Genomic DNA, 26,910 nt, shown 5'->3' on the forward strand with positions numbered 1-26,910 from the left:
CAAGTGTATGTTTTAAACAGCATAATTTATGTTTTGTGATATTTTTGCTTGGCACAACAGAGTTTGCTGACTTTAATATTGCTCTTACAATTTGACGTGGTAAATCTAAAATTGTTGCTCGAAACATTACCACAGCCTTGTCTGGGCCTGCAAAAATTGTCTTAAGAAACTGAAAGCTGATCTGAGCCAGCTGGAAATGAGTTCACACACTTGTTTAAAAAAAAAAACTGAAGAACAACTAATCAGAGAAACTCTTAGTACAGGTCCTCACATTCACCAAAGCCAAATATTTTGACCTTAGGAGTATTATATTGGAGGTGGAACTCACAATAATGTTTGTTTGTTTAAAGGTACAATTAAAACATGTTATTGGTTACTGCACAAATACATGCACATGCTTTAACAAAAATACAAGCTTCATATTTTTGCTTTTTAAACAATCCAAATCATTTTCAAGAAGTACTTATTAAATGTCAATATCTGAGTACCACCGAGTCACTACAATCTTCTGTGATTTTCTTTTTCATTGTGTTCAAGTACAGGCACAACTTCAAAAAACATACACATGCCATATTTTAATTAATAATGTTCCTGTATGTATGCATTCATATAATTTACAAATATTTGCAGTCCAATTCAAACACAAATAATGAACTCTATTTAAAAAAAAAGGGAAAAAAAGTGAACTACAGACATTGTATACATTATCGATAGGCTACCATACTTAACAGTGTTTATGGACTTTAGGCATTCTTTAGGCATGTCTACAAGAAATAAGGTCAAATATATTGTTTATTGATATTTATTTTATTTATTTATTTTTACTCACATTATTACTAAAACCAGCACAGCTTAAAAACATTGTTCAACACAACCTAAAAAGTAAGTTAAATTATTATTGTCATTATTATTAAAACATTTTTAAATTGAATTCACTTTGTTACTCCATGAAAACCATTATGTGTCAGACCTCCTAGATGCCCAACATTGCTGCCACCAGATTCCAAAAGAAGATAAATCAGATATAACAGTATAATAGTCGCCTATATACTAAAAAGAATTTAAACTTTTTTTTTTTTTGACAAAAAAGTTTTGAAAATACAAAAGTAAGTCTAAAAATGGATTTATTATGCATGAAAATATTAGCAGGGGTGCACTTAAGTTTTTCAGTCTAGTTCTCATGAGAGCACCTTGAGAACACAATATAAAAAGTGAGTATTAAATAAAAATACAATTATTTTTTAGTACACTTTAAAACTACAATGCTAATATGTACATTTTTTTTAAATGAAATTTCGACATTTTCAATCCTAAAATCAGCATGTTTTTATTTTGGTGGGTTGTCTGTAAACAGGTGTATGCGTTGTCTGTTTTAGCCGAGTGAAACGCGTCACTGAATGAAATATCACAATTTTGCAATTTGCTCTGAAACCGGCAGCACTTATGATTTCAGTTTTAATGGAAATCTTAGACAATATTACAGTTACTCGACCTAAAAAAGTGATTGTGCTTTAACAGCTGTCAATCATGTTGGTACGCAAATAAGTAACATATTTACTTTTTTTGGCCACGTGTGCACACCTGCATATTGGCTTGCATTTAACATGAATGTCATAAGCTACAGTACTTTCTATCTGGCTAAAGTTTACTACAGTTTTAGGAAAACATTTTGTCAAAGAGTTAGATTTCATCATGATGTTCAGCCATTAAAAGCAAAGCAAAGAATGTTTCTGAAGAGGCCACTTCAAAAAACTCCTCCTATAGTGTCACATCTGCTGACCTTCTAAGATTAATCGAGTCAATCTTCGTATTTCGCCTTGACGCAGAGAAAGTTGAGTCTCCGCTCACAGTCTGTGGGTTTACAAACCCCCTGCGTTCTATCAAAAACCCCACAGCGCTGGTTCATGGCAGGGCACTGGATCTCTCCATCTGAAGACCAGACATTATAACCAAAATCCGCCCCGTTTACCCAAAACCAATGACCAGCTAGAAAGCGCAGACCAGTCCACACTTCATCTGTATCAGCTACTGTGCTATTAATCTTTGCTTCTTCCATAATGTCTTCTGAGTGTATTATGGCCAGGTCAATGTAGTTTTGTCTGCAGTATTCCAAGGCCTCTTCCCATGTGCTTTTCTGATGCACCACAATCAGCTCATAGACCTTCATACAATAAAATCGGAAATGGTTATCACAGGGTCTGGCAAACAGAGTTAATGTGCTTTTACGGACAGCACCACATTTATCACCATCAGGTTCTCCTAATGCCCAAAATTTAATTGTTGCTTCTCCACCTTCTGACCATATCCATTTGAAATAGTTTGCACTGTCTCTCTGAACTCCAATCCAAAAGGAATCCTCTTTAATTAGAGAATTGGAAGATAAATCCTTTAAATCTTTACTCCTGACAGTGGACAGGTAATCATAGTCCTGTATGCAGCGCTGCTGTGCCTCTTGAAATGTCAAAGTCTCGTTCACTAGAAAGTGATACCTGTAGACGCTGACATTCAGCCCAAAGAGGCTCGAAAAAAACAGCACAATGACTGAAGCCTTCATGTTGATTTGGATGATCTCCAGTGCAGCAGGAGAATTCTGAATAAATGTGGTATTCTCCCTTTATTTCAGGATACTGCTGACTTGTTTCCACACCTTTTCACAAATTTCTGGCATGAACAGACCAATGAAAACCAGGACCGCTCTGACATTAATTGTGACGTTGTCTTGGTAGGCCCTTCAGTCATTACAAGTTTATTTTCCTAAAATGCCTACTTGAGGCAAATTGGATGGCTCAAGGAAAGGACATACTAACAAACACATTTAAAGCAGTTAAGACATATGACATTGTAAATGTTTGAAAGAAGCAAAAAATTAAAAAGATTTTTTTTTTTTTTTTACTTTTAAAATTCAGTTAATATCACATATTCAGTTCTTCACTAGAAACCTTCAAATCATTAAAATATATGGAAAGTATTTATTTTGTATGAAGTAAATTAGCATATCTTATTTTTCTGCATACTGTTAAGAGTAACAGTAGATGGATGAATCTGAAAACAAACATTTTCACTTCAATTCAAACTGACTTTACAGTATTTTTCACAAAAATACTGTTCAAAGAAGATAAAGATGAAAATGATCTTAGATCTGTGGTTCCCAACCTTGGTCCTGGAGGCACGTTTTGCATGTCTCCTTAAACAAACACATCTGATTCAGGTCATCAGCTCATTAGTAGATACTTCAAGACCTAAAATTGGTGTGTCAGTGTCGGGGTGCCTCCAGGACCAGGGTTGGGAACCACTGACTTTGAGCCCATGGTGAATAAGATGAAGAGGCTCAACAAGGTTCAAAAATAAAAGAAAACAAAAATAGAAATAAATATTATAGAAACCCCCAATAAAATCACCTGTTTAGAGATGAATTTGCTTCAGAGTATTAGTCTCACATAACCCGAGTGGCAAATTATGTGATTCACCTTATATACAAAGTGGGAAAACATTCAGATTAGTTCTAACGAAAAGGGAGGTGTAAACTTTTCCAAATCTATAAACAAATCAAGTCTTGCAGGGCTAAACAGAGCAGTTTTCACATTTTTACTGGCTCCACAAGGAATAAAACAACTGGGTTTTATAGTATAGTCTTTCATGAGTTTAAATTCGTAAATACAGTACTTGTGCTGAAAAACACCGGCATCGATTGGAAAACATTAGTGATGTATGTGGGTCTGCAATTTTTAAACCATTTTGACTGACAGTTCCGAAAGTCATTCCCATAATTTCAATAAAACCTAATATTTTTTAAAATTCCCCTGGTCTGCCCTAAAAATATTTAGTAATTGACCATGTAATAGTAAGTCTTCGCAGTTGAATACTGATAATATTGTCTGTAGTGAACACTATTCTGGCACATGTCATTATACTCACCAGTAGATGGCAGCAAACTATTAAGTGTTCATGCTTTCTGTGAAGAGATGAACCAAGGTCCAAATGTTCCATTTATTCTCTTCAGAAATCACGTCAGATTAAAAACTGAATCACAGGCTTCCAAATCTTCTATAAGAATATAACTGCATCTATATCTAGATTATTTAAAGGGATAATAATTCACCCAAAAATGAAAATTCTGTCATTAATTACTCTCCCTCGTGTCAAAACCCGTAAAATCTTTGTTCATCTTCAGAACACAAATTAAGATATTTTTGATGAAATCCGAGAGCTTTCTGACATAAACGATGAATTAGTGACAGAATTTTAATTTTTTGGTGAACTGTCCCTTTAACGTTCATATATTTACAAAGAATAAAAAAACACAGTATTTTTTATATAATTGAAAAGTTGTCCTCACCATGAAAAATTGAGTTTTTTTTTATGTTGTGATAAAATCAATGAGTATGAATCAAAAGGACACACGTTTAGGTCAGCATCCAAATATGAACCAGAAATGAGCCTAACACCAGTCTCCTCCAAATGTATAAAATGAACTCATCATATTACTCATTTAGCCATCAGTGCATTGGCTATAAAAGATGTGTAAATTATGATGTGACATCATTGTTTCTCTATTAGTATAGCCCAAAATAAACAATACTGACAACATTGACCTTGAAATTACTTAGTATTAATCAGTGTTATTTTAGCATCATTAAGCCTACTATAGTTTATTAATGCTTAAAAAGGTTTTTATATTTTCTATACAAGTTTTGCTTAAACGCGTTTATAGTTATTTTTTATATTAATGTTTATTTCCTTTTTAGTTCTATTTATTTAATGCATTAAGTTAAATTAAATCAATATGTGAAATGTTGCCAGGGCAACATTTAGAAATATTTTATTTTAGTTAATTTCAAGGGAAATTTGGAGATTATCCACTTTAGAAATAGAATGAGTGACAAAACAAACTCAGACTTGTCTGAGAGTTGCGTAAGATGAGGGATTTTACAAATCTGCAAAACAAAACATGACAAGACAAGATCACGTGTTTGTGTTCTCGCAGCATTTGAAGAACTTTTGAATACATGCAATTTAGCCACGACACCCAGTTGCAGCATTTTACACTCGCATAAAAAAAATGTTTCTTAAATTGACATTCATTGAAAATATCTACTACAAGTGTTAATATTAATTTATTTAAAACTGAAGTAACCACAAGCAGATAATGCATTAAATATTGATATTCACATGAGACTGCACTCTACAGACATTAATATTACTTCTCATATTTCATATTAGTTCTGAAATAAACTACTGCATTAAGATACCGCTTCTGGAATCCCTTACATTTAATTTCATGTTTAGCATTTAAAAGTAAGCAAACAAGGAACCTAGCAAACATCATTACTATCAAAAAATTCCTATCACACAGTTACAGTTGTTTGTGAAGCTTCTAAAACAAATGTGCCATTGACGTATTTAGCGTATGATAGAGAAAGTTGAGTCTCCGCTCAAACGCGGTGGGTTTCCAACCCTTCTGCTTTACATTATAAACCCAACAATGCTGATTCAAGGCAGGGCACTGGTGCTCTCCAAGCTCTTTTTTTCTGACAGTTCGAGAGAGAGGGGTCGGCTTTTTGCGTGATGTTGACCTGCGAATGCAGACACGATGGATGGATTGTGTTTACATTATACTGAGTTTTGATCACAATGCATCCTCGACTACCTCTGGACCAGGACACGCTGATCGGATAACATTCCGATCAGAAGCGCGTTTACACTTGTCTTTTCAGGTCATATGTTAATGCCAAGTGTAAACGCAGCCAAAGAGTCCTCTTTTGGATAATCAGAAAGCGGTTGCAGTTCTTTGTTGCTGATGATGCACAGGACCAGGTCATCATGGTGCTCTCTGCAGTAATTCTGTGCCCTTGGCTGCGTTTCCACTTGGCATTAACATGTGACCTGTATGCTTTGTTATGTAGATGCTACTTTGAATATGCATGTAAATAAATGGTGTCCTTGGAGTGTCAGAGCTCTCAGTGGGATCACCAGCCATACTTCTTGGTCCACACACCCTTCTTCTTGAACTCAGAGCTGGATCTCAGAGCCATTTGCATCGCTAAGACGGAACGAGATACAAATGAGTGTCAAATAAGAGATTCCATGTGTACTGTAAATCACGTAACAATCCTTTGCTTCTTGTTATCAGCACATTTTTAAAACACAAATTAAAGACTGTCATGAAATAATAATTTGACTAAAACAAAGTGTCTCACCTTTGGCTGTAAGTAAGGCAGTCTCAGAGAAACCTAGTTTAGGACCTCCTGTAATACTGAAGAGCCAGTCGATGAACTGAAGGCATGAGGAAAGAAAGACTGGGGTGGATAATTTTATTTTTATTTTTTAAAGAAATTAGTACTTTTACTTATAAAGGAAGTGTTAACTTGACCAAAATGACAGTAAATTCATATTAATGTTTTTTTTTTTAACTTTCTATTCAAGGAATTAAAAAAAAAAAATTATCAGTTTCCACAAATTTTTTTAGCAGTACTTCTTTTCTTTTCTTTTTTTTTTTTTTGATATTGTTAGTGTTGGTTTGTTTTGTGTAGTGTGATGTTGCAGTGCGGGATTAATGATGCTGAAAATTTAGCTTTGCCATCACAGGAATAAATTACATTTTAAAATATATTCAAATAGAACATCTAAAGAATTTTAAAGTGCAATAATATTTCACTATGTTTAAATAATAAATAAATCCAACCTTGGTGAGCATAGAAGACTTGTTTCAAAAACATTAATAATAAAAAAAATTAAAAACTCACCGGCCCCAAACTTTTGAAAAAGTTGTTTTAATATTAACTCTGTTTTTAATTACTATGGATAGTGTGCAGATTAAGTATTGCAATTTGGTGTGCAACTGAATGTGTATATATAACATTTCCTTATTAGTTATATATTGCATATTAGATATAATATATAAATAATGTTCGAATGTTCTAAACCATTTTCTTTGTTGTCTTAATGCTTTGGCAATACAAAATGTATTTTTGTCATGCCAATAAAGCTGTTTGAATTTAAATTTGAACTCAATCCACACGATTTGTGCAATGGACATGAATACCTTAAAAACATTCAGCAGAACTGGGACAGTTCTGTTGTCCAAGAGGACTGTTGCCAGGGAAACCACTGGGCCCTGATGCCAACGAGAAGTGAGGCGCAATGGTCAGCCCAAGACACCACTTTGTATCTTGCTTCCTGCTGCTGTTTTATAGAGAAAAGAACTGTTTATATCATTAGGCCTACAGCAAGACAACCAAAAACACTTGGCGCAGATGGCAGCGACTGCTCTTTAGAGAGGCAAATCCATATAAGATTGTAAACAGACCTAAAAGAAACCAGAGCCAATAAATCAAAATACGGCACATACTTCTATAACACTGACACATTTACCAGAAGGAGATCCGTATGCTACATTTCTGATGTGGCCCATTAACTCCAAAAGCCACTCCATTCGTTTAGAGGCCACTGAAAACAAACTAAACATTGTGCTTTCTGAATCAACATAACATGATTCAAGTTCATCAAAAAGGGGGCATTTAAAATGGTTTTTGGGAATGAAAAATGCAGGCAGTGGCTTGTAACCATAAGAATCAATGTTATTTTAGCATCATTGAGATTTTTTATTAATATTTGGATTAAGTTTTTTTTTATATTTTCCATTTTCATTTTAATTTTGTTTTGTTTTAGTTAGGTTTTTATGTCTATATAGTTTTTCATAATTTTATTTCAGTTTTAGTTTAGTACATCAAGCTAAGCTAAATTAAAATGAGAAATGCTGAAAATGAGAAATGTACCAACTGAAAAAGGTTTTTTTTTGTTTTTGCATTTTTTAATCAAATATATATTAAAAAATTGTAATATCATTAAATTATATTATATTATATTATTATTACAATTTAAAATACCTGCTATCTATTTTAATGTGTTCTCAAATGTAATTTATTCCCGTGATGCAAAACTGAATTTTCATCATCATTACTCCAGTCTTCAGTGTCACATGATCCTTCACAAATCAGTCTAATATGCTGATTTGGTGCTTAAGAAACGTTTCTTATTATTAGCAATGTTGAAAACAGTTGAGCTGCTTAATATTTTTGTTGAAACAGTGATAGATTTTTTTTTATCAGGACTGATAAACAAAGTAAAAATAACAGCATCTATTTAAAATATAATTGTAATCAAATAAAATCTGTACCGTAACTTTTGACCAATTTAATATGTTCTTGGTGAATGAACGTATTCAATTCCCAAGCTTCTGAACAGTAGTGTACCTTTTCCAATAACATTTTATTAGTATATATATATATATTAGTATAATTAACATACCTGCATTGGGACTAGCAGAGAAGCGTGATTGGTGGAGGGCCTGCAGGAGAAGCCAGCTGATTCGTTTCTTATTCCCCACCTGGAGGATGGTACTGATGACATCACTGAGTCCGAGCAGAGGGACTCTGCCCTTAGAGGTCAGGTATAGGATAGGATGAAGGCTGTTTTTTCAACAATAGCCTGTAGAGGGAGCATAAAGCAGGGAGAACTGTGTAAGGGTTGTACATCTGTTGATTTAATGTCTTTAACCACTGCCAGTACACCTTTGAGCAAGTCATTTAACTTGTAAATTGCTCTGCAATGGTTGTTACATTAGATAAAAAATTGCATATGCTCTTGCCATGAATTATGATCATCATTAATTATCATGAAAGGAGAAGAAAACCTTTCATGGATGACAGCGTAACTATTCATCACTGCAAACAGTTATGCATTATGCATGCATTATATCTGAAGAGAAAAGAAATTTGATTCGATTTTCTTGCATAAAATGAGCCTCATTAAAAACTAGCTAACAACAAATTTAGAAAAACAAAAAAATATTTCAGGATCCTTTTAAGAAATGTTGCCTGGAGGCAGAATTGTGTAATAATGGAAATGAATGAAAGACTTTGCTGAAGCCAGAACATCTAAACTAAGTGCTGCTAATAGAACTAGCTCCTAGCTTAACAACAACATTAAATATATATTTAAAAAAAGTAAACACACAAAATGCAATAATAGATCCAATAATAATGTTCATAGCCGGTGCATGCATTACATCCACTACATCATATAAATTATATATATACATAAGAAAGATTAAGATATTAAAATAAATTTCATGAAGGTATAAAAATAAAAGATGTTGCAATAAAACACTTCATTTCTGTCTTTTTTATGTGTCTTGTGCTTGCAAAGTGAGTAAATGGGTTCATTACCCAGAGGCGAAATAGTATGACTACATATCATGATGAAACATTTCAACACAATCAGATTTATAAAGCTTTAAATCACGAACATTAGAGTTATATTATACCTCAGTGACTTTGACTATGGGGTCTATCTCAGTGTCGCTCAGTTCAGACAGACATGAACACGTGGCTTCATACAGGTCCACCTCACCAGCCTACAAAATAATACAAAAATATCACTGGACAGTGGCAGAACTGGCTAAATGTTGAGTTCTTAGTCAACATGTTTGATTATGAAACATCTAGCACATAGCGGTATATTATCAGGTAAGAGGTTATAGATCTTTTCAGTGGTAGAGCACAAGGGCAGGTGCTGAGGACGTGTGTCAGGCACAAACTGCCCACATACACCTGCAGTTTGTCTTCAGCCAGGAGCTCAGGCACTCGTAGAGAGAAGCCCTAGTGCGCATCTGTGGAGGGTACAGATGTTGAGAGAATTAAGACAATCAGAGCAGACTGAGAGAAAATTACAAAACAGTACGACATTTGGAAGCCAGAAAGCCATCATAAACTTCTCACAGATGATAACACTATGAGATAATTGGCTTCTAATTGCTACTTTAATTTTAAGCATCTCTGAAAGTGACATTTCAAAGCTTTCAAAAGGGATAATGTCTAACAAATAAGTAAAAATTAGATTTAGGAATTATTGCAAAAATAATAATCACAATTATTTTGCTCAATATTGAGATCACAATATTTAATATCATGAATCTTTAATTCTATCTATCTATCTATCTATCTATCTATCTATCTATCTATCTATCTATCTATCTTACTAACTTTAAATAAATAAAAATAGCTAAAAATCATCTGTTTTAGTGTACTTCCACAACTTTCTGAAAACTACTGAACGTTTATTCACCATACTTTATAAAACAAGACAAAACTATATTGCTTTGAACAAAAATCAGATGATTACTTAATTTTTATAATTGCTGGAAGCCAAAATCGTAATGGAAAATGAAATTCCATTAAAATGAAATTTGATTTGCTGTGGTATTCTGGTGGGTGTTAGCTGATTTCTTACTGGCCAAGTTTAAAAGGTGCACTTATGTGAAAAAGTTCAATGCCAAAAATCCACAGTGACAATTAACCAGTTAAATACTCAAACATCTTATTTAGTTTCATTTAGTTTATTGATTTACATAGCACATTTATACATAACATAGATGGTTAAAACCAGGAATGAAAGCAAAAAAAAAAATAAAAATCTAGACAGCATACAAAACGCAACCAGTGAAAACCCAGCATTACAACATCAACATGTTTTATACACTGAGAGAAAGAAATACTCACACTCAGGCTGTGAACCAGGGGAGGCACAAGCCAGATGCTGAGGAAAAGTGAGGCACTCTGGGAAGACTGGGCCTGACTGGCAGCTAACGCTAAACAGCTATGCTGCACCTCCTCACCTATGACAGGCACAAGACTTCAACATCATACATCCTCAGAAAAGGCAAAATAGTCTATTATCTGCAGAACACTGGTGATGATGATGAAGAACAGGAAGCTCACCAAACCCGAGTCTCATCGGCAGAGAGAGGACAGCGCTCCAGTTGACTGGAGGATACCAGAAGCTTCCACCGACCGTCCCCAAAGCGGCCAGCACCGCCTTCACTAGGTGTGGAGGAGTGAACTCAGGTCCTGTACAGAATCACAACATCAGTAAGCAATGGAATTACTTTTGATTAGATATGAGGTATTAGCATTAGATAGTGTGTTACCTTTCCTTCCTGCTTCAGTGATGAAGTCTACTGAAGCTTGGATGACACTGTCCTGAGGAACTGTTAAAGTGGGATGAAAAAGTATGTCTGATTGGTCACTGACCATTCGCACAGTATCAGTAATTTATATATTATTTAAGTTTTTTTTTTTGTTATTTTTAGTAGTAGTAACAATAAAATGAATAATATATATTTTATTTGTTTTATAAAATTTCATTATTATTAGCTATTATTATATATTATTATAATATTATTATTATTATTATTATTATTATTATTAATTTATTTTTAATGGCATGAAAGGTTATTATGTAATTATTAATGCTATTATTATATATTTTTTTATTAGCAAACAAGTCAAAATGAAAACAAATTAATGTTATTATTAACAACAGAACCACAATAACAATTATTATTTTATAATATTCATTTTATTTAAAAACATTTATGATTAAATAATTATTAATAACAACTACATCTGCAACAACTATAATATTAATTTTTCTATTATTTTTAAATATTAATTTAAATTATTTACATTATTTTTATATCTTATTTTTTAAATATTAATATACATTTTCTTCAAATAAAAAGACTTTAACATTTTGAAATTTAGATTTATTATTATTAACATCAATAATAATGAACAAATGTATTTATATATTATTTAATTTGAATTTAATTTGAATATATGTTACTATTTAATTATTGTTACTGTTATTACCAACAACAAAAAAAGACAACCTTCCCATATATATTTTTAACTTTATTTTTGATGTATTTGAAATGCATGATTTCTAACCTGTGTAATGGCTCTGATGACCTCGTTCAGTCTGCCCTTCTGTTGTGAGGACTCCTCTGATTCACTCTTCAGCTAATGGAGATAAAAACACACTTTCTGAAGGTCAAAGGGTTCTAGGACACAGTAAAAGCCTATGAAGATATGGCAGGGGTGTCAAACTCAAATATCCATCGGGGGACAGTTCAACAAATAATACAGATGCATGAATTAAAAGTGTTTTACAATCATTTAACAACACTACGCATTTAACACTACACATTTAATTTTTTTTTTTTTTTTTACAAACCTTTAATTCAGAAAACATGCATTCAATTATCTATTTTAATAATCTATTTAACCATTTAAAATGTAAAAATTCTGCTTTTTTTTATTTGCTTTCACTAATGAAAAGTAGTACTCTCCAATGTTTAGTGAGCAAAAAATGACAAATTACATAAATCCAAAAAGTCAGAAATGATTCATTGGTTTTCACATTTAGCATTCTCATACTTGATCATTTTAACCCTACAGTACCCTCATGTGGCCAGCAACTGTTACTACTATATTTAAGCCTACATGAACCTTTCCTCAGCAGTTAACTTTTACAGTACTGTATGTAGGTTACCTAGTGACTGAGATTTACTTGCTTACCTGTACTTTCACAAAGTTACTACACAGAGTTGAGCTAAAAAGAAAACAATCAGTTTTTTAAAATCCTGCTGGTTTGGGGGTATTTAAACAAGTTTCGATCTGAAAGGAACAGTCACCAGCTAAATGAGCTGCATTCAAGATTTTAATTCAAGAACGAATCAACTGTCGAGGGTGTTTGAATGAGCCAAAATGTGCTTTAAAGTGTTTATTCAGTGACTTTAAGACACATTAACACAAATCTTTTCATCTGTGGGGCGGCAGAGTAATCCGAGACATTCACAAGGCTCCGATTCACACTGAGAGAAAATCCTTGCAGACCGCTGTCAAGTCCCACCGTTACTATGGTGACACTTCCTGGCTACCTTCCAAGTATGGTGGCATTTGCATTTAAAAAGGCCAGACAGCTTTTGCTGTGTGTGTGTGTGTATGTGTACGAGTGTCTGTAAGTGGGTGGGCATGGAGGAGTGTAATTTGCCACACAAAGAACAGTCTGGCACAGGTGTGGGTGAGAAAAGGGCAGTGCCTATATGAGATTGGCATTTAAATGCTATCACTAATGCCACCTCAACATACGATAATGAACTTAATGTAGGGTAATATACCAGAAAGTGATGATTTGTGATATTTAACATTCACTAGGATAAGGGGGAAAAAAATCATTCTAGCTGTAGGAAGCAAGATTTATTACACTGCTAGTGTGTTATTTTTAAGTCTTGCATTGAATGTACTGAATGCCAACACGTATATCTTAAACTGGAACTGTGTCTAGCATCCTGCCAGGTACAAATACAACACAAGGCTTAACACAAGCACAAATTAAACATTAAATTACCTGAATGAGAGCCGTCTCCGATCCCACTAATGCAATCAGTCTGTTGAGGGCAGACAGCCGCTGCATTGTGGGACAGCCCTGGAGAAAGGAAAAAATGACCATTTAGTTTCTCCCACATGAAAGCTAAGATCTAGTGTTGATGCCTGAGCTTTCTAGATCAACACTAAGACACTGGAAGAGGAAGACTTAACCTTAAATTCTGGACTTGTAGATCAGATTTTGATTCATAGTTCACTTACTGGGGCACAACAACACACTGTTTCTTACTAGTCAGGAAGATAAACTAAAAAGTCCACTGTTACTTCCACTGACATATTTTTTAACCAAAGCAGCATTGGTATGGAAAATAAAGTGGTTGTCCTACATAAAATGAGGATGTGATGAGCATGCTTAAAAAGCATACATAAGGTTAAAATATGTTTAACATATGGAAATAGCAATACATTTCGAACCACATCATCTCTGCCAGCAGTATCTTGGTCCAGGCAGCCAGCAGACGAGGTTGGATGTCCACTGCTGACCAAAAGAAGAGAGTCCAAACACTGTCAGTCCCAATGCCACAGCAAAGCCCGGTGTCTAAAAACACATATAATAAATGCCATAAAGTGTGACTCAAATATCTAGTTTTTAATCAGTTGTGCACAAAAACTACTCAGAAATATCTTACAAAATACACTTACTTCTAAGATCAAGCTTAGTAACTAACAATTTAATCATAAAAGTATTTTTAATTAGCTTTATCTTAGTGTATGATTCTTCTTATACAGTAGCAGTCGCTTTCAGCTCTCACCTGTTGGCTTTCCTCTGTTAGGGTGCGAAGTGTGTTCATGCTTTCCTCGGCCTTACTGGCCTCAATAATGCCTGCGCTAAACGCTGAAACTCCAACACATGCCCCAGAATAGGCCAAAACCTGACACCCGACAGAACACATAAAAACACAAGAAATGTTTGGATGCACAAAAATGACTGCCACTAAAAGTGTTTAAGCTGCAAGTGATGGGGGAAAAAAAGTGCTTTCACTGCATTAAAAGAAAAAATCTGTCATCACAATCAATGTGTCAATTTATAAACACTGTTCAGCTTAAGCAGGAATTCCCACACATTTTTCATCAGCCAAGAATATTTTAATTTCCAAAATACTTCATATTCCGAGATTTTAAGTTTTATATTAATATTTTCAACACATTTGCATGTTCACGGTTCACTAAACGTATCATAAAACTTATTTTTTTTAGTAAGCATTTTATTTTGATTGCTTTTATTTTAATGTTTATTATTATTATTATTCATTTATTTTAATTTAATATTTTTATGATTTTATTCATTATTATTATTACCCCCTGCAGTTCCCTCATGAACCACCAGGATTTTGTGATCCCCATTTTGGGAAACTCTGAGCAAATGTACAGTAGAAGAGGCAAAATATCAAGCCATTTCTCCACTAAAGATTCAAAACATCACCACAGTCAATATGGTTTTACCTCCTGCAGCATGCGGCTCATATTGCTGCTGTCCTGCAGGGTCTGCAAGAGTCTGTCCAGCGTGAGAGACACATGCACACGGTCCCGCTCAGACTGACTAGTGCTGCTGAGAGTACTGAGTACCAACCCAACACCACACACACAACCAGCACTGAGAGAGAACAAACATTTAAGAATCTTTTAGTGCACAAGGGGAATGAAGAATATACTATATATAGATACAAATGATTAGACAGATTAACTAATACTCCAGATTGGGATTAAAGCAACAATCTTCCAGTCGTTCCAGATGCTTCATCAGCAGCCCTGCCACTGACTGCCCAGATATATCACTACAGTAAACAAAAAACAAGTAAACACATCAGTAAACATTCATCAAGCATGATATAGCTATTAAAACTGTCTGGTGATAAGATGAAGTTCTGTTTTATGAAGACTGAAGTTATGGTGTCACTCAGCACACACCTGACTCTCTCGTCATGCAGCCATGCTAGAAACATGCCCAGAGCCAGGCCACTGTGAAACTTCAGTGCCTGAGATTCATCTGTGGTGGGCGATCCTGCCAGTCACTGCATGAGGTCACCAGCACCAGCACCAGCACCAGCACCAGCACCAGCACCAGCACCAGCACCGGCACCAACAACGTCAGACCCAGAGCAGCACAGGAGCGCACGATCACACTCGCTGTGTTCTCACCGGAGCAGGAGCGCTAAAAAAGTGAGACAAATAAAATTATGTCATTCATTATTATCAATGTTGAAAACAGTTTTGCTGCTTATGTATTTCTGGAAACTGTGATGCATTTTTCAGGATTCTTTTGATGAACAAGATCAAAGGAGCATCATTTATTTGAAATATTTTGTAACATTACAAATGTCTGTATTTTCACTTTTGATCACTTTAACGTGTTCTTGCTGAGTGTAAGTATTCGTTTATTTTAAACAAATAGTACTCCACGCTTTTGAACTGTAGTGTCAGTATCATGAATCAAAAATGAACAATACTTTTGTAGGTTAATGTTAGCCTCTACATATCCACTAATACATTTCAAGTTGTCAACATTGATATATTTTAAACATAAATTAATTAACAATAAACATTAGTATATTCATAGAAGAACATTAACTCATATTAATAAATGCTGTTAAAATGTTAGTTGTTAATCAGTTGAACCTTATTGTAATATGTTACCAATATGGCATTACTACTTGTTGAGAAAGGTGCAGTATTATAGACTTCAGAGCATATACTTCAATAAAACAAAATATTTAATAGGTTTCAAATAAGGTGCAGTGAACCAAATGGATACAGTCTCTAAAAACTAATAATTTTTCAATAATCCCACTCAAGGGAGTTACAACTCACATGAATGAACCATGGGAAGATTTGTCCTTTAGGGTTACTGTTACTGCTAACAATGCTGAGCAGCGTATCAATCACCAACGACAGCCAGGGAACTGTGGAAAGGATGTCCGGACCCACCTAGGAATAGAAAATGACAGTTTATTGGAAAGTTTTCCCTTGAAAAGAAAAGAAGGAAAGCCAGGAAATGATAGGCAGTAGGAAAACAGAAAAAGTAACTGCTTTTTTGGATTCAAATTAGAAATGGTCTACATTTTTATGTAACTGACTTTAAAAAGTTGTGACCAGTCTTGCAGAAAAAAAATTAGGTGGCTATATTTTATGCAACTAGCCATGGATAAAGCTGCATCTCACCTCAAGTCCACTTTCAGACTGTGTAGGAAGGCTGCTCTCACATCTGGTTAAGACGACAGCCAAGCCACTTAATGCCAAGATAGAATTACCTTGAACAACCAGACTATCTCTGTCAGATTGGAGACAAAATGATAAAATATGAATCCACATACAGGCTGATTTTAAACAGAAAAACACTGCAGCAACACAGAATGATTACAGGCCTGAAAATGTTAGTTGAGTAATTATAAACTTACATTTGCACTGAAAATGCTTTCCTAAGAGACTACAGTGAACAAAAGCAAACCACAGATTCTGAATATGAAGTCTTTTTCTTAGAAAAGAAAAAAAAAATCAATAGTTTAGATTTTTAGCTTTGAAAAGGGGATTGTGGGGGAAAAAACACAAAGAAAAATAAAACTAAACAGAATATCAGCAGCTTTAGTAACTCACTTGGCGGCAGATTTGACCACATCAGTCAGTTGGTCTCTGACCCTGAGGAAAGAGAGAGAGAGAGAATGAAAGAGAGAGATATGATTTAAAGAGCTCCACATACTGACAAGAAGAGCTTTCATCTCCTCAGGCAATGATTTAAGAGCTCAGGTACCATTCGCACAGCTACGTACAGGACAAGGGCTCCCAAAAGTCTAAAACCATACTGAAAATCTGGGATTCATCCTATTTAAACATGGAAACACTGGACGATTTTGAAACATTTCAAGTAATGAATCTTAATGACAGAAAAATTGCAATTCTAAATTAATTCTACGTCCAATTTTACAAGGTCAGATGTTCTTGCTTTCACTGAAAAACAAGACTGTCTTGAATCATTCTCAAATCATTCAGGTTTTACAAAAAACTAATGGAGATTTCTAAGTTTTTTTTAAGTATAATTTAAGTTTTTTATTTTATTCAGGTTCTGATGTGTTTATAAAATAACTTGAGAATAAAAATGTCTTAAATTAGAGAAAAGCATGACAGAATCATTTTTGGATTCTGCTCTGACAAAATCAGACATGTCTAGCTCATTTCCTCCAGCTTAAACCATCTTTAATTGACATCTCTTTCTGTGGGGGCAAAAGCTGTAACCCTATAATCCCAGTGGTCTCATACTATCCAACCCTCCCAGCATGCTTCAGGGCACGTGACCACATACGGACTGCCCTGAGCTCCCAGGAGAGGAATAACTGTATTACACAAAGACTGCAGAACAAACGAGAATTTGTGATGCCATGGGGAATGAAGTTCTGGCTGCCATCAGAACATGTTATCCCATCAATCACTCATAGACTGACAGCCCGTCAAAATGGCGTCCTGGGGGTTGAGTTATGGTGTTCTTGCCAGACTGCATGGCTATGCGATAGGGCATATTATGGCGAGAGACCGTGTGAACAATAACAGTCTATACATGCCAACAGATTTACATTGAAAGATTATATGAATTTGTGTAATGGTGATGTGCATGCATTTGTATGTGTCTTTGAAATGTCAGTCTCTATTCAAAGGCTTTTCAAAGCAGCTGAAAAGGCCAGAGCAATCACAATTCAATGGCTCTGGATGGTTTGACACAAGCAAGATGTATAAAATAATACCTTCACATTGCTCCCTATGGTGCAAAGCTCCAATTACACTTCAGTCTTCAGAGGCTTTCATTATGGCACAGCATTCATCTTGACAGTTTCTGAAAGTGCTAAGCTTTTGGTGCTAAAAACAATAAAATATATTGCATTACAAGAATCTGTTTATTGCCAGCTATGACGTCTGTGAGTCTTCGGGGTTCATCTGAACTATTAAGGGAGAATCAACACCGAACAACTTTTTTACATTTATAGCTTTATTTGCATCTATTAGCCTTTTAAAGAAAACTACATGTAATATATCTATGTAAGCAAAGTGAATTTTTTGTTTGTTTACAGAAGTACCCTACATTTATTTTCCTTTTTTGATTACCCTCGAAATGTATACTCGTATGTATTTCCAAATTTGGAAGAAAAGCTCTGTTGCTACTTCTGTTTCATTTACAATTTGAACACAAACTTGGATGTGTGAATCTTACCAGAGCCTGGCATGGTGCTGTTTGTACTGCAGTTCCTCCAGGCTCTCTTTATCCTGTTTCTGTAGCATCTCCAGCTCTGCCAGCTCTGCCTTTCGATGTGTATCATTTCTTACTCTGGCATTTTTCTCTTTATTTATTATCTTGATTATAAAGCTAGTCTTCTTCTTATACATCTGATTTGGGGTTTTAAATATCCCACAGAATCACCTGGAGAGCTGCATGGTAAGCCCGGCGCATGAAGCCCCGCCAAGCCTGAGGCAAGAGCAGGGAGCGATGCCATTCAGACGGCTGGATGTTCACCTAAAAGAGGAAAAGGTGAAGTATTCATATATTCACAATTACAAGAAATATATCTGAATACTGAATTTTGAATCTAATGTAACACACCAATGACAAAAAAAAAACTTTATAAATGATAAAAGAATAATATAATCTATCTCTCTCTATCTCTCTCTCTCTCTCTCTCTCTCTATATATATATATATATATATGTATATTTGTGCTGTCAAATGTCATCATGTCATCAAAATCACAACCAAAATAAAAGTTTTTGTTTACATAATTTATGTACTGTGTTTACTTATTATGTATATATAAATACAAACACATACAGCATATATTTTGAAAATATTTACATGTATGTATTTATATTGTACTGTTTACTTATTATGTATTTGCCTATTAGCCTATTATATATTAATATTATATATATAACGTAACATATTTTCCTTAAATATATACATGCATGTGTGAGTATTTATATTTACTTAGTAAATAAACACAGTACAAAGTAATATATTTTGTTTAAATATTTTTTTGTTTTTGTTGGTATTTATATTTAATTATCATTTGACAGCACTAATATACAAGTACACACACATATATTTAGATAGATAGATAGATACAGTATATTACCATTCATTAATAATACATACATTTCTTTTCTCATTTTGGGGTAAAATGTAATTTAAATTTAAATATAAATTCAAGTCTTTAAGTTTCACCCAAATAAGTGTGTGCTGGAAGGTACCTCTTGAATAAGGGTGGCTCACATTTGTTGGTAACTCCACCCTCTGCTGACAAGGAAGCGGGGGATTGGATGTCCATCTTTGTCCGTTTGAACAGGTAGGTCATAACAGAATAGAAGCCCAGCTGAAACACACCTAACCAACCGTATGTTTATTTGAACATTTTAAATGGACAAATACATAATTTCCTACGTCAGTTGTGCCAAATATACATTAGCCATAACAATTTCCAAATGCTTTTTATTACCATCATTACAAAGCTAAATGACTCTTGTACTGTATATGTACCTGCTAAGCCAGGTTTTAGACCCAGCTGCTTGTTCTTCTCATAAGTTTTCAGCATAAAAGGAGGAATTCCAGATACAGTTTTTCCCTCCACACAGAGCTGAATGGTACACGCCACGGGGCTTTTGGTTCATCTCCTGCCTCACTAGAGCTGTTAGGAAGGTCTCAAGGGCTGCATTAGAAGACAAAACTCATGAATTAAGTAGGTTTTTGTTAAAGGATAAACAACACAAGTCTATAATATATTCCATATTGTGTAATTTATAATGGCATTTTAGTCTTTGTTGTGGGTTTGCAATGTTGCAGTGCAGTACACTGAACCAAACAGCCTCAAGTTCTATTCATCAAGCTATTTCGAATACATTACCTTGGTAAAATTATGGAAATAAGCTACAATTACATAACAGTAACTGTGAAACGATCACACCTTGGGTCTATGATACGTTAAATTTCAGTACACAAAATCTGTCCCCGTTTATTTCTTCTGTCACTGTAAAAATGCAGGCAGCTGGCTTGTTATTTAACCATATAACAGTGAATGTATCCCTCATATAATCTTATATAATGAATAAGCAGAACAGGTAGGTTAAGTATTAAGTAAACAACCCAATTAGCATTCATTAATATTGGTACAGATCTCTATGAAACCAACAAGTACATCAGTTATTCAGACTGACTCAATTCATTCACAGATAAGAACGGACTCATACAACAATAATATTCATATATTATTGTCATATATCATTATTTGCTCACAAATAGTACATTGTCATGTCTTGTACATTTTTAATTTTTTAAACAAAAATCCATTTTACCCTGACATTTCCAGGTTTTCATGACCGGAGAGTTTGTGTGCAAAGAGATTAATGAAGAAATGTAATAACTGAAGAACCAATCAATTTAAATAAAATAACAGTATTCAATGATAACAGGTGATAAAAGTTGTACACATAATTGTCTTACATGAAACAAGAATCGAATGGTGTTTATTCAATGTGGCATTTTGAGAAGCAAAAGAAATTATACAATAATGCACAAATTGTAAAATACAAATTGAGTCAAAATGTGAAGTATTAAAGGGATAGATCACCCCAAAATGAAAACTTTGTCATTATATACTCACCCTCACACTGTTCTGAACCTTCATTTCTTCTGTGGAATACAAAAGAAGATATTTTGAAGAATGTTGGTAACCAAACAGTTTCTGTTCCCATTGATTTCAACTGTATGGTTTAAAAATATAATGGAACTCAATGGGAACCGAAACAGTTTGGTTACCAGCATTCTTCAAAATATATTTTTTGTGTAATATCTAAAAGCTGACAGAATTGTCAATTTTGTTTCATCCACACCTTACAAAGTATTCAGATAAATTAATTAAAATGAAAGTTTTGTGGTTCAAATAACTGTAAATGCAAGTCAAACTATATTTAAAAGAGTTTGTTCGACCAAAACAGTCTGTTAGTCACCATAGTCTTATAATCATACCTGGTAAAAGGGATTGTGGTGTGAGACAAACTAGCTTCACATATGACGCCCCTAGTACTGAAATATCTTCATCCTTCTCATTCTCATTTTCTTTCCCTTCATCCTCTTCTTCAGGCTGCTTTGGTACGGGTCTGGCCTGTTAGCAAGATCATATCACCAGTACAGATACACAGTATATATATATTTTTTCTGTTTTTATTCTTATTAAGGATTTCTCATTATTTTATATATATATATATATATATATATAATGTATATAACAGAAATAATGTGAGGATATTTAGCAAATGTTCGCACCTGCTCTGGTAAGTGGAGGACAGTGTGAGATGGTTCAGGGTACTCAGAGAGAGCTTTATAACCTTGGCTTGCAACCTCTGGGTCCTGATGAAGCCAAAAAACTTTAATTATTACTGTTTACTCATAACTGCTAGAAAAAATAACAAAAAAAATTGCAGATGCACTTTACATTAGAAGTTGTTGTGTGACTAGTCAGCCACCCTGACCATGCCTACCGCTCATTACCATTTGAAAATGTCAGTGCTCACCTAAGTAAGAGCATAGCCCCATAAAACACTGACTGCCTCGTTTCTGAATTTCTGGAAGGAAAAGGACATAAGATGTGAAGTAATTTGTACCGGATGAAATTCGGAGAGAAATAAATCATGCTTTTAACTATGAATTCAGACACCGCTACAAAATAGCACACATCTAGCAATCAATCAGAAACAGTGGGTGGTGTTCTCGTGCCTCATATTCTTCAGTTTTGACATTTAAAGCAGGCACTAATGCCAGAAGTTCAGCTGTGGCCTTTAGGACCAGGGGTCTGGTGTCACAGCACAGCTTAGGAGAGAGTGCCTTCCACGTGGAGATGATATCAACTACCTAAACATAAAAAAAAACAAAGGAGTAGAATATTCAAATGCAGAGCAACAGTAAGAATGGGCCACTGGCTAGTGTAAGAGAATTTAAATACTGTATTAAAAGTGCACTACTGTTCAAAAGTTTGGAGTCAGTATCATTTTTTAAAGAAATTAATACTGATCAAAAGTGACAGCGAAGACATTTAAAATTTTTTTTAATTATATTTCAAGTAAATGCCTTTATTTTTAACTTTAAATTCATCAAAGAATCCTGAAAAAAATTTATCACAGTACCATCTTTTTTTTTCAACACTGATAATAATGAGAAATGTTTCTTGAGCATCAAATCAGCATATTAGAATGATTTTTGAAGGATCATGAAAATGTTTTAAGAATGATCAGCTTAGTCATCACAGGAATAAAGTATATTCAAATAGAAAACAGTTATTTTTAATTGTAATAATATTTCATAGTCTGTATGTTGATGAAATTAGTTATTGGTGAGCATGAGAGACTTTGTATTTGCCCCAGACTTTTGAACGGTATGTTCTGTATTATTATACAGGATCTTAATTTTTTTTGATCATGTGTATCCATTTTTATGACTTGCAACTTTTTGAATATGTCAGAAAATTATCTAACAGGCTAAAATGGACTAAAAAATGAATCATAATAAACATATTTTTTAAATAATAGAAAAAAAAATCTGATTTTTTAAGCTGTGACATCAGTCTCTTCAGGTCTGGATACACACGGTCCTATACCAAAAAATCAAAAGCTTCATAAATCTATCTTGAGTATAACAGAACTATGATATATAGTACAGTATAGTGGCCCAACAAAATATTTGGACACAAACAAGTCATACTTAAACCTGTATGAATCAAATGAAATTAGCTTTAGATATGTTGTCATCTTATACGAATTACAATCATACATTTTAAGTGTATTCTAAATACAGTTTTAGCAGATATTTTACTAGGATTGGGTCTCAGAAAAAACATTTCCAGATTCAGTCTGAACTGTCAATCTGTTGAGGAATATTTCAGTTAAAATGTTATTTTTTTCTAAAATACACAAATTGTCAGAATAAATGAATTAGTATTTATATAATTTTGCATTTCATTAATAACAGGGTTAAAACCAAGCTTGCAGTCTGAAAGTTTTCAGCTTGAAGTAGTTTGAAAGTTAAAATAGTTTTAAAGATTAAAGTTTGAATATTTTCAAGGCAATACAGTTAATCAGAAAAACAGATATAAAACGTGTTTTTAGCATGATAAGCATGTTACTATCATGTTTCTAGCATGATTAACATGTTACTAGCATGTTGTTAACATAATTAGCAAGTAACTAACATGTTACTAGCATGTTTCTAGCATGATTAGCATGGTGGATATATGTTTTTATCATGATTAGCCATAACATAGCATGTTTCTAGCATGATTAGCATGTTAATGGCATGTTGTTAACATGATTAACAAGTTTATTAGTATGTGGCTAGCATCATTCTAGCATAATTAACATGTTACTAGCATGATGCTAGCATGATTCTAGCATGTTTAACTAGTTGCTAACATGTTTCTAGCATGATTAGCAAGTTACTAGCATGCTGCTAGCATGATTCTAGCAATATTAGCATTTTACTAGCATATTTCTAGCATGAATAGCATGTTACTAGCATGATGCTAGCATGTTTCTAGCATGTTTAGCAAGTTTGTTAGAATGTTTCTAGCATGACTAGCACGTTACTAGCATGGCCTTTTTTAACGTGATTAGCAAATTATTTGCATGTTTCTAGAATGATTAGCATGTTACTAGCATGTTGTTAACATGTTTCTATGCTAATCCAGCTAAAACCAGTTGATTCAGTAAAAAAAAACAGCTAAAAAGCAGCTAAGACCAGCCTGGCCTGCTAAAAAAGTGGCCGAAACCACTTTAAAACCAGCTTGGGAGACCAAACTAAACAGAAACAAAAATGGAAAAATGGGAATACATTCATTTTAAATAATTATTGAATACTGATATTCAACATAAGAAATGACCAGAATCAAGGCATCCTACTCACAGACATCTGACACAACATAAAGAAGAGTAAAACAGTTTTAACAGATATCAGTGTTAACTGCACCTGTTTTTGCCATAACAGAGTTAAGAGGTGCAGAGCCACGGGCCTCAGTCTGGATGAACTGCCCAGAGTTTGGAGGACATGAAGCACCTGCGGGATGCAGAACTGAAACACAAGAGAGCTCAGTCAGGATAAACACACACGAGGCAGAAGATACTCATCCACATAATACTAAAACACACTGAACAGAAACAGATATATGCAAACTTAGCTAAAAGCATAGTTTAGTTAATATATGCAAACTTAAGTTACCCAATGCTTTTATGTTTTTAATGCTTCGGCTGTGACCTACAGGCCAGGTTGTGTTCTGCTGCGCTTTTAAAAAATAAGAGTATCTCACAGCTTACAAAATGTTAAAATTAAAGACTACATTAAAGGGTAAACACTGCCACCCACATTCAAAGGCTGATGATAGAGTGCCTAAGCATTTAAAATAAAGAATAATAACATCAGCAGAAACATCTCCTATATCATTTACTCATATTTTAGAGTACACTGTGCAACCTCCAGAATGTGTTTTTTGTTGATGTAGCATTTTAATAGCAAGCAAAATGTTACAGAAGTACACATTTGCCATAGAAGATTTATGAATAATACGTATTGTCAGTGGAATCAGATGAATAACAATGGCACAGACAATGGTCAGGTTAATGGCTGGAGTTGCCTACAGTGCAGGTAAGCTGTTGCCATAGCAACAGGGGAAGCAAAGTATCCCAAATCCATGCAGACGGACTTTATACAGCTGTGCTGCAATACCCTGTAAATGGGTGTTGCATTCTTAATTTTGACTGCGATGCATGTTAACATCTTTTTAATATAATTTATTAACAGTGAGTGATTACCTATGTGCAGATGTAATTAAATTAAATGTAATTTAATTTCCAATTCCAATAATCTTTCTTGGTAAAACTTTGAAAATCAAGAAAACACATTTGCTGAAAAATATCTATGAATTAAGATTCTAATTTAATATTCCCTTATCAGGTAAACAGTGCATGCTGTGCATGTTAATGACTGTGCCTTGTGGGTTCCCAGATTTGGCAGAGTGTAGAGAACAGCGTGAGACAAAGATGGATCAGACACTCTGGTTAGTTTAAACATCAGGACAGGAAGTAGACAATTTAGCAAACAATTAATAGACAATTAACTGCAAAGATAAGTAACCTACTAAATACACTTTCAAGAACAAAACTGCTTTTAAAATCCAAAGTCTAGTGGCTACAACAGAGAAAGCCTGATCTCCCTCGGACCGAAAAAGCAAGAGGGGAACAGAAGTAATTGGGTTGATGACCTCAGGGAGCTGGAGGTAGAGTAAGGGTGGAGGAGATTACTAATACTGTGGAGCAAGTCCGTGCAGGGCCTTAAAAATGAATAGCATTATAAAATCAATTCAAAAACTTCCTGGTAGCCGGTGCAATGAGGCCAGTACAGAAGTGATGGGATCAGTCAATTAATATAAAAGTACAGCTGCCATTTTCTGAACTCATGAAGTTGAGAGAAGGTCAGATATACAGATAATAGTTTTATTTAGCAAGGGTGCATTAAAGTGACCAAAAGTGACAGTAAAAACATATATTGGGCCCTATTTTAACTATCTAAGTGCATGGTCTAAAGTGCATGGCACAGGTGCACTCAGGGCGTGTCCTAATCCACTTTTGCTAGTTTACGACGGGAAAACAGTTGGCGCGCCCGGGCGCATGGTCTAAATGGATTGTCCCTATTCTCCTAATGAGTAATGGGTATTGTTTGGGTGTAACGTGCAATAAACCAATCAGAGTCTCATCTCCCATCTCCTTTAAAAGCCAGTTGCGCTCGCGCCATGGCGGGATCGCTATTTACATGGCGGAATGTAATTTTTCTATTTTAAAAATGTTTGTGTGCTACTGCGCATCCCTGTGTGTGTAATAAGTAAAGTGTATGTGTGTTGTGCACCCGCCTATAGGCACATATTACTAACGCGCTCTTTAAATAACAGAGAAAAAATATTGTGCCAGACTTTAGACCAGGTTTGAGCTGGTCTATGGTGCAGTCTATTTTCAGTTCCTCAAAATAGCAAAGTGCCAACAGTGTGCCTGAACACATCTCTTTTTTAGACCAGCATGCCCATGGGCGCACAAATGGGCGCAAATGCATTTGCTATTTAAACAATGCAGTGCAGGACGGGAAATTGAGAACTGTGTTGGGTTGAACCTAGCAAAAACACCTTGAGTTGGTATATGATAGGGCACATAATGTTACTTTTCAAACAAATGCAATTCTTTCAAATATTCCTGAGAAAAATATATCATACTGTTGTGTTGTGGCTTGTTTCCATTGTGTTGTGCTGATTTCGTTGTGTTGTGGCGATTTCGTTGTGTTGTGCTAATTTCATTGTGTTTCACCTTGTTTCCTTTGTGTTGTGGCGATTTCGTTGAGTTGTGCTAATGTTGTTGTGTTAAAGCTTGTTTCCATTGCGTTATGCTAATTTCATTGTGTTGCAGCTTGTTTGTGTTGTGCTAATTTCATTGTGTTGCACCTTGTTTGTGTTGTGGCGATTTTGTTATGTTGTGGTGATTTTGTTGTGTTGTGCTAATTTCATTGTGTTGTAGCTTGTGTCCGTTGTGTTGTGGCGATTTCGTTGTGTTGTGCTAATGTCATTGTG

At 34.5% G+C, this 26,910-nt stretch overlaps 1 protein-coding gene and 1 pseudogene across 1 annotated transcript; both read right to left on the reverse strand.

Annotated features, from left to right (window-relative positions):
- Window positions 1–1,574: 1,574 nt before the first annotated feature.
- On the reverse strand, window positions 1,575–2,657 carry LOC109073661 (secretory phospholipase A2 receptor-like). Its single transcript, XM_019089751.2, has one exon. The coding sequence runs from the start codon at window positions 2,552–2,554 to the stop codon at window positions 1,799–1,801; it is 756 nt and encodes a 251-aa protein (XP_018945296.1). The 5' UTR covers window positions 2,555–2,657; the 3' UTR covers window positions 1,575–1,798.
- A 2,490-nt stretch (window positions 2,658–5,147) lies between these two features.
- The window catches only part of LOC109073660, a 40,878-nt pseudogene continuing 19,115 nt past the window's right edge, over window positions 5,148–26,910 (reverse strand).

This window comes from Cyprinus carpio, chromosome B7, assembly GCF_018340385.1.
Source record: "Cyprinus carpio isolate SPL01 chromosome B7, ASM1834038v1, whole genome shotgun sequence".
Classification (NCBI taxonomy): domain Eukaryota; kingdom Metazoa; phylum Chordata; class Actinopteri; order Cypriniformes; family Cyprinidae; genus Cyprinus; species Cyprinus carpio.

What these genes read in the sequence shown, in the direction of transcription:
- LOC109073661 (XM_019089751.2), bottom strand. Translation starts at nt 2,554, where the DNA reads ATGAAGGCTTCAGTCATTGTGCTGTTTTTTTCGAGCCTCTTTGGGCTG.